Below are 13,488 nucleotides of genomic sequence, written 5' to 3' on the forward strand. Positions count from 1 at the left end.
CACAGTGGTGGAAAATATGTAGAAGAAGAAAGTTACACTGGAAGATAAAGAGTAAATAAGAGAAAACTGGTTGTAACTTAGAAAAAAAAATCAGTAAGCGTACCTCATACTAGCTTACCTTGGCTTTCAAAACTGAAGTTAAATCACACAGCTGGAATTTCAGGAGCAGGTGAGAAGCATTGCATGCCCCACGCACACAGTAAGCGTTTGAGACAAATGGCGCAGAAATGGTGTGAGCAATGAAGCTCCCTGTCTCTGAAATGGCAGCAGGGACCATGGCCTGCCACGTTCTCAAATTATGCCCCTAATCCAACACATAAATATCACCACAGTTTTAGTCATGCTGTGTTTGTCATCCTGTTCTCTGTCAGTCAGCAGCCTGTAGGAACCTGTGTTTGTGGAAATGGTTGGAAGGAGAGCAAGAGCTGCTTGACTACTGCAGCTCGGATTGTCCTGTTCCAGTGGTCTTTCATACACATCTGATAGGGAACATAAGAATTAACGGTGTGGAAGCTCTTATATTTGGCTTCTCCAGACAAATGAACATCCTTTCTCCCTTTCCAAACCACATTTTGGAAAACAGTAATGCTACTCTTCATACTTGAGTGAAATCCTGCAAGGTGAATAGAGTATTCAGAGTGTCATTGTGATACCAGTGCTGGCATGATGCATGTGGCACGGGGCTTCTTGCTGCCCATGGCCTTACATCAAGGCTGTGTTGTTTTTCAGCAGTGGCTGGTGGTAAATGCTGCATATTTTAGGTTCCATAAACATTTGGATGACTATAAATGATTTATTTTATTTTCTATATTCAGAATAGAAAATGTCTGAAGACCTATGTGATGGCATCCCGCCTGCAGAAAACCCTGAAGTACTGGAAGTGCCCAGCAATGAGGAATTGCCTCACAAGTCAGTACCACACCTTGAGGAAACTGAGATCTTGCGTGAGTCTTCACAAGATGAACATGGACAGACCACTCAGAGTGCCAGTAACAGACAGGAGGGAGACATACTTATTAATGAAAACCCTCTGACTGAAAAAATAATCGAAAGTCTGCCTTCCAATGGAGAAGCGACTGAAGACGTGCCCACTGAGTGCAATGAGACCGTAAGCCTTGATGCAGAACCTGAGTCTGAAGAAACACTGCATGAACAAAGCAGTCCAGTAAGTAATACTTTCTTTTCCATAAAAGCTGTCCCTCCCTGCTTTGTAAGGACAGAATTTTGTTCCAGGTACATATGTTTTTTCTCGAAAGCCTATGGAGTTATATACAGAAAACCTGCACGGGAATAAAATAAGTTAAATTGCAACACCAAGCTTTTGGAAACTAGAAGTTGTTGAATTTGTCTTTGCTGGTACAATATTAATTTGGTCTTTCTAGCCTGTTGCAATAAAACTATACCAGATCCTAAATCTTATTAAGAATCTAGTCCATTTTGTGTAGGTATAATACTCCTGTGGTTTCTTTATCTGGTTTTCTGTACAAATGCGCTTCATTCAGGACACTGCACAATGCAGAGCTGTCTTGGGATACTTCAGCTTTTGCTTTTGAGTTGATTGTGTAAGGGTAATATGTTACTGGAGACTTTCTTGAGACAACAGTTTCTTAATATGATTTAAATATGGAATACTGATATTCACTTATTACCACATGCTAATATGAGCATGCATCTCCTCTAGCTGTGGTTTTAGTGAATTCAGAAGTTCCCTGTGCACATCTACTGGGTTACATTTCTGAGAAGACTCAGACAGAGAAGCCTGTAGCTGCGGCTCACAGTAGAACTCGGGAAGGAGATGAGTTCCTGCCTCTCCCTAGTAGTAGTCCTAGTAAACTTGTACGGCTTTATAGGATTGGGTGCCTGCAGAAATATTCGGATGTCTGTAAAGACAGCTCTGGAGTTTTAGGTTCTTTCAGGAATAGGTGATCTGAAGTAAGCTTCCCATTCTGCTTTTTTGTGCACAGAGGCTTGAAGTCCACAGAATACCCAAACTATCATCATTTATTAAATGCTGGACTTTGTTGCCTGATAGGATCTTTGTGATTCCTCCTGCCTTTGGAAAACATGAGTTTTAGACACAGGAGTAATATTTTTGTTGTTATAGGCCACAGACTCCTCATCTAAAGCAAGTAAATGGGGAGCTTGGGGTACCTGGGGAAAGTCTCTTCTGTCATCAGCTTCTGCCACAGTGGGTAAGTGTTCAATCAGTAAAGTACATGGAAATAAGTGATAATTTTAACATATCATTGGACACATTAATGTTGTATCTTAAAGATTCATGGACAGCTGACAGCTTTGTCTTCATATGCTTTGCAAGCATGATTTTTTTTTTTTTTTTTTTTTTTTTAGTTTTTACTAAACTGTCAAAGAACATAAATATTTCTTCAGGTCACATGATGGACAGTATACAAGGCTTGTTTGTAAAGTTAGTGATTTATCTCGTTGTGGCTTCTTCACGGAAAAGGTATATAATCTGATACAATTGCTATAAGCCAAAGATTTATAGTTTTCGAAGTCAAAGCACTCCAATGCAGACTCACGCCCATGCGTGCTTGTGGTTTATACATCGTGACTTCTATCTATACAATATGAATTCACTTATTGTAGGTCATTCCAGCTTTCACTGACACCCAGTGAAACTGTTAAGCTATCACACCATACTTCAGACAGTAGAATATCATATTGAAACAGGCACTCTATACTCCCTCTCCCTGTACTCTCATTTCCAATAGTATGTCGCTACAAAATGACCAGAAGACTTTAGGTAAAACTTAATCATTACACATCAAAAACTCACAGAGAAAGGGTGAAGCATGTAAATACCCAGTTACCAGTGGGCAATCATTTCTCACAGAAGAGCTACTAAGCTGTTAACTAATCAGCTCTCATAAAGGATCCACAAAACACCTTCAAAAGGTGAACCTAGGAATTAACACTAATTGCTAGGCACTAAAAATCACAGATGCAACAAAGATACTGGTTTTATGATCCCATAGAAGGCTAAATAATTCTCCTTTTACCCTCCTCTTTTCCTCTGGGCAAGAAATTATTTCTGTCTGTTTCTCAGGAAAGGAGGGAACGTCCCTATCCTCTCGTTTTTCAGTAACACCCACAATCAAGAGTTTGTAACTACCTTTTCTTTCAGACAGTCTAACCAATTAACATACCTAATTAAACTCAGAATGGGTTTCCAAGTTATCTTTAAATTGACGTAAGTGAGGGTTGCTGCTGAAAGGGGAAGGCCTGCCCTGCCCCAGCAATGTATTGCTTCCTTTTCTTGTGCTAACAGTGGCCTTCATGTAAGGAGCTGGTTTATGGGAATGATTTTGAAAAGCACAGATGAAATAAGAGCTGGATTTTTAGCTGGATCATCTTATAAATTCTCTAATCTGTCTCACCATTTGATCACCCAAATGCTACTTGAATGGGAAATGATGGGAACACACAGAACATGCCAATGGGGACGAGGGGGGTTTAAATAGCTGCGGAACTTCATAAGTGATCTTAACTTTCAGACTTGAAGAAGGGCCTCTGTGTCGAAAACTTTGCCCGTTTCTTCCCCAGCAGTAGTAGCAGGTCTAATAAAGGGTACTGCTTTCACAGATTCCCACGAGCCTTGCCTCTTGCATTCTCAGACCATCTTACCAACAGCATTCTGAAAATAATTTGGCCTAGCATAAATGACTATGGAAGAAAATTTATATGCATAAAAGTAATATTGTTGTTAATCAGTTGGAATTGTAATCCTGACAAATTCTTCAGTTTGTTGTTATAGTTGCAGCAGTGGGTTTCTTGGAACAGAGCTCTTGCAGGTCATTCAGTTTTGGCCTGTAAGATAGCCATGTTTATATTCTGTTTAACTTTTTAAATAAATAGTATTCTATCAAATGACAATTCTGATGTTGTTTGTGAGTAATAAGATTGTTTGTTACCAAACAGTTACTGTTCTTGCAGGCTTGCAGGGGCAATCTGAGAGTCTCCTCTTGCTTAGAAGCCTTGGCAATCCATTTAGAGTCACAAAGTGTATACATTTTCTGTGGGACAGTATGGCCGTAGATATTTTCTTGCACAGTTGGTGTGAGCTTGCCTGAAAATGGTGAATGCTGTTGGAAAAACTTCAGGAGACCAACAAGAGTGTGTTTTGTATACCTTCTTGTAGTCTAATAAGTAAACAAGATATAGCTTTTTATAGCTGTTGCATTGGTCTGTAAAACCTGCTGCCAGCATTGAATCTCTGTGGATCTCCATTGCCTTTTTAATCATCATCATGGCTTGGCTTTGCGCACGAAGATCTGGGAAGGGCTTTTCCCACGCTCACTACAATCAATGAGTGCACCCTTCAGGCCTGGGCGGTGGATTTTTGAGGTGAGGCGCAGCGTGCGCGGAACTGGCTCCACCCTTTACACCTGAGGGTCATCTGCCAGGGCCTAGCGAGCTTGGACGGTGACAGCAAAGTCCTCAGGTCATAGGTTTGGTTAGAGTGTCCTTCTCTTAGATGATGGAGGACTTACAAGGCTAAACGAGCTCCATCTGCCCAGGTTTGGAGTCAGAGTTGTCCTTCTCCTAGGATGGTGCCCGAAGGCTAGTGAGCCCGTCCGGCCCGTGGACACACTTTGTCTGACCCTTCAGTTGAGCCCTGTCTGGCTTGGGAGACCCCGCCGGAGGCACATGCCACCACCAGCACAGCTCTCAACCTCACAAGGGCACGCAAGCTCCTTCCCCACGGCAAGGGGGTGCCTGTGAAAGAGTCGCTGCTCTACCTCCGGACATCACAGACCTGGGCATGGGGTGGCCGGGGCCTGCCAAGAACAGGAGTCCTGGAGGGTGCTTTTTTAATGATGTGATTTCATATAGCATCTTGGTTCACATATGTTAAAAATTCTTGCTTAATTGATACTGATTTCTTAGTGTACCACCTGACTGTATCAGCATCATGATTATCTTCACACAGTGTAAAACCAAGTAACTGGTAAACAAGTTTATTGTCTAGGCAGCCTGACTTGATGAGGTTGTGTGACGACGTCTATTTTGAATAGGCATATCATCACCATGTGTGTATATATGTAGAGTTAGTATTATGTAAAAATGAGCATAGTTGGAAAAGGTCAAGTTGCCTAGGCAGAGAAGCATCCACATGCAGAAAAAGAAAAAGAAAATTTTAAAATAATTCTAAGTTTATATTAGAATGGTTGCACCAGTCAAACTGAAGTTTCTGGCAGTGACCGAAAGGAATGGGGAAGAGCCTAAAGCCGGATGTAGGTAAAACAGCACTTGCCCCGTGTTCTTTTCCCATTTCCTGGAAACTATAACTTAGTCTTCATGACCCTCAAGTCAGAGTAGGGTTTCCAGAGTAGTTTCCAGGAAATCAGTGCAGCAGATAATAGTTTATATTCCTGATATAGAGGGCTTATTTCCTAGTTCTGTGTTACGGAATTTCATGCTTGATCCTGTGAAGTATTTACTGTCTGTCACTGTCATAGACAGGATGTGGGACTGCATATACTGTATATCTGCCTCAGAATGGTAATTCTTAGCAAGACAGAGAGAGAGAAAAAATTAAAGCTAGTGGGAATTTTTATAAGCTTTTTTATATTATTCCACTTCAAGTTACTCCATTTAATATCTGAGCAATTCAACCAACACTTCATCTATTCTACATCAGAAGACAGGTTTGCCATGATCCAGTCCATTTTAATGTTGCTTATTCCTTCAGTATGGCAAATGGTGTAAGTAAAGCTGCTTTCTTGGAATTAGACTTATCAGCAACACCTTTGGTATGCGATTTTTTTGTTGCTCTGTTGTTATCTTTGTATGACACAGGTGCTTGTCTGCTTAAGTATGACAAATCCTTACTATTCCTTAAATTTTTCTTCAAGATTTTACACTGTAAAAATAGCAGAAACAGTATGAGGTGAACTAGATAACATCTTAAAGGGCTAACCAAATATATTCAGCTTTTAACAAATAATATCATAGAGCAGACAGGTTGGAGGGGACCTCGAAAGATCATCTAGTCCAGGCTTTTGTTGGAAAGAGTTCCTAGAAGAGATTATCTAGCACTTTTTCCAGTCACATCTTGAAAACCTTCAGCAGTGGGGACTCTGCCACGTCTCCGAGAGGTTCCAGAGAATGATCATTCTTACTGTAAAAAATTTGTTACATTCTTTCTCTTCAAGACTGAGTTGAGAAATGGTTGTTACAAAGATTTCGGTTTCCTTATTGTTCAGCCCCTGATTTAGACCTCCCAAACAGATTAGAATTTTTGCTACATAGCTATAATTTGTTTAGCGTAGCTGATTTTAATTTTTAATATTAAGGTAGTTTCTGTATAATTTGTATGTTATCTCTCTGTGACACATACAGCCAGTGATTGTTTTGGTGATGGTTTTGTATTCTAAATAAATTGTGTGTTATCTTTATACTGATTTTGACATTATTTGGATGAAGGTCTCTGCCACAAGGCAGATGTGGTACAGGATCTGTAATGCCTTTGGATTAGTAGCAATCACTGCCTGAACCATGCTTAGTGTCTAACACTAGATGTCACACTAAGAAAGTTATTGAAACTGTCTCATTAATGGTGTTAGGAGGTTTCTTCTGGTTTTAAAAGGTGCAAGAAGTTTGGTTTGTCCTTTTGTGGAACCACAGTGAAGCAGTTCTACTGAAATAGTTGCTGAGATGATGAGTAGGCTCACTGTTAGCTGGAGACACAACTTGTATTTACTGTCAGTGTTTTACCCTCTTTCTTTTAACCCGTATTTTTTAGTAAACCAGCACCAGTACACCATCCAGTCTTTTAGAAACAGTACTAATAAAACCCTGCACTAACAGTGGGCTGCCATTGCAGCTAAGCCAATCTGTTGGCTAGCAGCCACTAAAATGTGCAGTCCTGCACCTCTCTTTGCCTTGCATATTTCTTCCTCCTCCCTGTGGCAGCACTCATGCTCCCCTTAGCTGTGGGTTGAGGAAGCTAAACTGACATAAGAATAAATTTAGCGGAAAGAAAAATCCATTTTTTGCCTCTTCAGTTCCTTGAACCAACTCACTGAGACAAAGTGTCAGGGCAAGCAGAAGGTACAAATATGGAACATAGAAGGAGCAGAAACTCCCACACCAGCACCAAGAAGCCATTAGGTTGGTTTAGTTGTGACAGCAAAGCTTTTATCCCCAGGGCTTAAGTGAGGTGAAATACATTCTCGGTCTGTACTTGAAGCTTGTGACTTCTGTTTTTACAAACAGCTTGTATGCTTGAAAGCCTGCTTGTTTTGGTTTTTTCCAACTAAGCTATCTGCTAGCTTAATGAAAGTTACTACCTTCTCCTGCAAGCCTTGCCTTTCATACGCTGTATTGTTTTGCATGGATTAATTATGGCCTTCACAAGGGGCTTAAGTTACACTGTTCAAGAAGCTGCGTTTCCAAGCAAAGTCTGTTCTCTGTCTAAGCTGTGTGCATCTGCTTCACTCCGTGTAAGTTTGGAATTTTTTACCTCTAGTGCCATGGATAAGACTGACATCTGTCTATACCTCTTACACAATAAAAGTAATAAAAAATAGAACCCAGCTATTTGATTTGCATGGTTTCTGAAATTCATACTATAAGGCTGCTTAATGCATCTCTCGTGCATTGCTTGTAATTCATATTCTGCAGTCTTGATTACTTTGTGCCTGTGTATACTATTCATCTAGGTCTTCACCTAGTAGCATGGCACATGGAAATACCAGACACCCATAGTTCTCCCTGGTATGCTGAAAACCTTTTCTTCTCACTCAGTATGACAGAATGAAGTGTCACTTTTCATGTCACTGTATTCGTGAGCTTGAATATTATTAAGCATGGGTATGTGTATTGATCAGCGTTGCATAGCTTAAATTGAAGTCCAAGTGGAAATGCAAATGCTTCAGATAATGGGGAACAAGTGTTGAAATGATGTGAATATCTTTTCCATTGTCTATAGATATTATCCCCCTGTTGTGAAATAAAGGATACAAAAAAAGCCCAAAGGCTGGGATGTTATGCTTGCACCTTATGTGGTCAAAAAAAAAAAGGACAGTCAATCTCTTCAGAAGACTTTTTTTTATTGCATAAATTCAGCTGATTAAGGGAAAATTGGTTTGGGACCTGAAGTCACATGGTGATCACTCAACTGTTTTGTGAATAACGCTTTGCAGCTGCTATAGCAGCAAACCCCTTTTTCACAGTTCTCCCTTTTTAAGAATACTGAATGCAGCTAACAGATGGGAGGAATTGTGGACGTGCTTTTGAGGATGGAAGTCCCAATTGCTTTCTTAATGTCTGTTACCATGGGCCTGTGGTCTAAAAGATGTTGGGAACCAATAATCTATTGTAGCAGCCTTTATGCCTATTGCTATTATTAAAACCTTTTACCAGTTCAGTAAGGAGATCTGAAACTAGTCTCATTTACTAGCTTAATTGGAATTATTCCTGATCACAGACTCGATATTAGGTATTATTAGAATCTAGCCTGTGTTTTTGTTTTAACTACAAGGAAGAGAATTTTCCTAAAGCCTTGAAGCGAATGGAGTGCCAATAGGATAGCCTCTCAGTGAGCACAATGGGGTCCCACTTTTTTGGTGTACAAAATGAGAGCACAGCTGGCTTTTCCACATATCTGCACTTAATGTAGTGGAGCAATTCCTCCCCAGCCATCTTCAAGTTCCTCAGTTTCTCAGTCACAGTAATATGCTAATTTAAGGCCTCAGTCTTTAACTTGAAGCTTGCTTCATCTTACTAAAGTTTGATTGGTTGTTCATTAGAAATGCCCCGATGGTGCAAAGGTGACAGCCAGGGGCAAAATCTCAAACTCTTCCTCCCCATCTCTACCACTGAAGCAGGGAGTCCGGTTGCTTGCAAGTACTAGACTGACAAGGGACAGTGATTCCCACAGAGGATGGTTTACATTTCAGACATGCTGAACTGCCCTCCGGAGGTGTCTGTTGGCCTCTTTCAGCTCTGCATGGAATCCAAAGCTGCTAAGCTGGGAGGTGGAAGATAAGACAGCCTAAAGTGAAATGGGATGTATCTGACTAAAGCATTTGTAAGCACTATAATCTGGCCATGGGCAGACTCAAAGGTAGGTCACAATCTTGGGCGGTGCTTACAAAACCTTCCTTTTCAAATTGCAGATTCCATCTAGCAAGATGAGCAACAATGTTCTGCTGAAATTGCCAGCCAATAGAAGGAAAGAAATCACATAGGCAAGAAAAAGAAAAGTAGCAGCACAGGGAAAAAAGCCTGCTTTCGTCAAAAAGCATGCAGTTAACAATATCCGTTGCATTGCTCTTCTGTCTCTGCTGATACAGATGAGTAATTTGAGGCATTGGACATGTTCTTAGGTTTACCCGATCAGCTCAGTTGTGTTACCACACCCAGCGTAAACAAAACCATTGCACCTTTGTCTCTGAAGTTTAGGCTCATCTCTCATAACCTCTCTTATTTCTGTGCCTTTTGAAATGACAAATAATAATTAACATTTCCGGAGCAACGTGCACTTCTGCCATGTTTGTGTGTGTGTATGTGTACCTAACAGTGCTGACTTGCTTCAGCTGTGGTTTTGTCGTCTCATCTGATTTTGTTGTTGTAGCCAAATATACAAGCCATACAGCTTAGTTCAGCAAAACTGCTCCTAGCTGACCTGAAACATTTTCTTATCATTCTAGTGCATGTTACCACAGCCCTGAACATGCTGCCTTTTGTGAGTCTGTAAATATCACTACAGGAACTCTACGCCTCCTTTTCTTAGAAATATAAGCTTGCCTGCAAAACTGTGAGAATCAAATTATAGAACACAATATTTTATTTACAGAATATAAACACATTTAGATACAGAAAAAATCTGGGAACTTAATCCGAAAATGTGTAAGTGTTGCACACAGTTGGAAGGATATCTTTGCTTAATGTTTGTAGTTAATTTTTTATATAATTACAGGACAATAATATTTTGTTAGCACACCATTCTCCAGTATCTGCATTGGAACAGATTTTCAAAAGGCAAGAAGTTATCCAGCAATGACGTAAATCGCTGTGGTACAAAACATGGTATGTCCTGTACGGTTGGACATACTGCTACATTTTGCAAGACATGAGATAAAATAGACAAATGTAATATTTTCTTTAGACAGGTGAAAGCATTTACCTGCCTAGTCTCTCTGTTTCTGTGTACAACATCAGGACCCCATGCAGCTTTTGCTGTCATATAGAAAATTACTTGTTTCTCCTCATCTTTTCCTTCGGGGCCATCTGTTCTTTGTGTTTACCTCCAGGTACTCCAGTTTTCTTGGATGTGATCTTTCAGAAGTGCTGCTTCACATATGTTTTCTAGAGTATATTTATTATTGAATTCATAGAGCAGCTGATGTGCAACCCATCTGGAAAGCATAAAATCATAAATCTAAGCTTTCCTTTTTCCTAATTCATTTCAAATAGTTCTGCTGCATGTTTCTTTAATCAGGTGTTCAAAAGCATATGTGTATGACTACACATACGCACATATGTGTATACATACATTTATATGTGTATGTTTATTCAGAACACCGCAGAGCACTGGCAGATGATAGGCTGTTTTGTTGTAGCTAATTTAACTCAGAAAAGATGCTTTATCCTGTTCTGATAGAAAGTGCACGCAATTGTGGGAAGATATGGACAACACAATCATTATGCTTGACTTCATGCCTTAGATGTCTAGGTATCCACCTGCGATTTGGTTTAATGCCTTTTTTTAAAAATAATTTATCTATTTACAGTTCAGTTTAAGGTAACAAAGCAAGGAAGTATGAAATTGTCATTAATATCGCATGAACATGCAGATAGTTAAAGCGCTCTGTACTGTCCTACTGCTGGAAGTGATCAACTTTATGTGAGACACAGGAGTGCTATACTGTGCAAGAAAGAATCAAATAGTGTTACTGAAGCCATTTCATTTTGTGTTGGAAAGAAGTATTGCTGGCCTGGCGGTTGTTTACTTAATGCATCTCAGCTGATGAGCAGAAACTTCCAGCTAAGGAAGAGGTGCTGTCTGGATCATTTGTAATGAAGCGTATCATGAACACGCTTGTGGATGTGTCCAGAAGCAGAATGGACAGACATTTTGAGGGCAGTCTTTTTTAAGGGCCATGTTTTTCAACTACAGCTGATACAGATTAGGAAGCTACTGCCTCCTTTTGCTGCCTACCAGGCAAGCCACCCTGTCTATCCCATAGCGGGGTGCTACCTGTGCATGTGATCTGCTAAAGTAAATAAACTGTAGAAAAGCAGCAAAGCAATCCTGTTCTGTTAAAATTATTCAGATAGAAACACTAGTAACATACTCTTTTTATTAAATTGGACCATTTTAGTAGAACAGAGAGTTAGGTGTCGCTATGTACATGCCAGGTAAAGGTGGTAAAATCTCTGTAGGACATCAGTTACCACTGGAAAAATAATTCTGTCTGTGTCATCTGACACCAACAGATTTTACCAAGTATATTTAAATAGCAGCTTTATAATTTGACTTCAGATGAGCAACTGAGGAGCTTAAATCCTGACATACCTTTGGTACCTGGGTCAATATTCCTAAAATACTTATTTAACATAGCACCTATGCAGCAGACTGAAGAACAGATTCCTTGCCTCAGCCCTGCAGTCACCCACAGTCTATTAATTGTGGGTTAATTGTTCTAGGCTTCTGGAAACTTTATGAGGCCAAACCCTATGGCATTAGGAGGGCCATCAATTTCTGTTTAAATTAATTGTAATAGAATATTTAACCTTTTGAAAAGCAGGGAACTAAATCTACCTGTGCCACTGTAAAAAGTTTTACATTTCAGATCCAGTGTCATTTGTATTTATATTTCAGCTTTGTCATTTCTAGTCAGTTAAGATACTGGATGTAGTGGAACAAATGAATTACTAACCTAGAAAAAAATGAAGCAGTTGAGGTAAGTTTAATAGTTATGCTGGTTGTCATAATTCGCAGAGTATAAGAATACTGTATATTGTTAGTAATAAGTTTTCAAATCATACAATCTAAAATATGTTGCAGGTCATGGGATAACAGCAGTAAAGGAAAAAGCAGGAACCACCCTAGGAATTCATAATGCAAGTTCAGCGTCTTTAGAAACAGCAGAGCCGTCTGCAGCTGAAACACCGATTATACGTAAGTTCAAGTTCACTGAAATTGGATAAAACTCTTTGGCACTGCAAAATTAGTCCAATTTACACAATTTTTATATTTTGATCACAAATCCAGTTTACTGTAATTTGTGACTTGTAGAGTTAAAAGTATGCTGTAGCTTGCTTTTTTCTTTTGTTAGAAGCAGAAGATTGTCTGGACCAAAGCCCTTCTGAGAATATTCCTTCTTCTCCTTCATCTGGATCTCGTGGCATGTTGTCAGCTATCACTAATGCTGTGCAGAACACAGTGAGTCATTTTAGCTGGCCTGACTGCCCTAGTTATTCTTCATCATTTTTAGGTGCAACTTCACTGTAGGTCACATTTGTTAAGTTGTAGGTCTTTGTAAAAACAGTTCTGTTATAAGTCTGTTTAGAGTCTCTTCCATGGCAAGATAACTAACAAATTTAGAAAAAAAAAAAAGTCAAACACAGCTTAAGTTAGTTACTACTTTGGCACCAGTTTCAGTGAAAAATAAGGTCTTCTCCTAAACTATATAGAATTCTACAAATTCCTGGGAAATCTTTTTTGTATTTGTGGTACTACCATCTAATTTTTTTTACAGTTAAGTCCTTCCAGACAAAGTATGATAAGTTTTGTTACCATGTTCAAAGGCAGTTAAAATAATACTCCACTTGCTTATGTTAAGGCTCTTACTAAACGCTCTATTGTTAGTCCCTGGACCTTACCTTCACCTCTCTGCCTAGTCTCTTGTTTCACATTAGCCTTCCCTGAGAGTGATCTGATTGCACTCAGTGATGCAAAACCTTCTGTCCATAGTTCTTTCCTATGATACTCTCCATATATTTTCTGTGTATTGCAATTCATCTTTTTCTGTTCTTCAGCTTTTGCAAAATCCTGTACTATGCTGTTTCCAAATCAATTTTCAGTCATCTTCTTCCCCAACATTTTTTACAAACTGTTACCATAGCAAATGTTTTCCTCTGAGCTTTTCCGCATGCTGTTTCCTTTCAGGTTATAAGAGACTTTAAACATCAGCTAAAAAAAGCGTAGAAGAGTAACTCCCCATTGAGCATATTTTACAAAGTGGCAATTCTTTTTTAGTTCATATCCAGTTCACTCTGAGTGCCTCATCACTCTAATATCAAAGATTTTGGGAGCAGAGGGAGATTCCTATAGATTATTCCTAAGACTGTTGCTACAGAATCCAGAATATCACAGGGCATGTGAGAGCTGGACACCAGTAAGATTACCCAAACATTGTACAAGATTTGCAAATAAGAGAAACAGGCTCTTATGCAAACCTAGAGATACTAGAATAACTAGAGAATATATAGAGAGAATATATAGAGAGAATATAT

At 39.5% G+C, this 13,488-nt stretch overlaps 1 protein-coding gene across 1 annotated transcript; it reads left to right on the forward strand.

Annotated features, from left to right (window-relative positions):
* Positions 1 to 823: 823 nt before the first annotated feature.
* On the forward strand, positions 824 to 12,415 carry LOC104495614 (protein NOXP20-like; the record flags this gene model as incomplete). The annotated part of the gene is made up of 4 exons (XM_010138601.1): positions 824 to 1,165; positions 2,105 to 2,192; positions 12,038 to 12,151; positions 12,309 to 12,415. Coding segments are annotated over exons 1-4 (651 nt in total), but the record flags the coding sequence as incomplete, so codon positions are not given.
* Positions 12,416 to 13,488: the final 1,073 nt, after the last annotated feature.

Source organism: Buceros rhinoceros, unplaced genomic scaffold, assembly GCF_000710305.1.
Source record: "Buceros rhinoceros silvestris isolate BGI_N320 unplaced genomic scaffold, ASM71030v1 scaffold29766, whole genome shotgun sequence".
In the NCBI taxonomy this organism is placed as follows: domain Eukaryota; kingdom Metazoa; phylum Chordata; class Aves; order Bucerotiformes; family Bucerotidae; genus Buceros; species Buceros rhinoceros.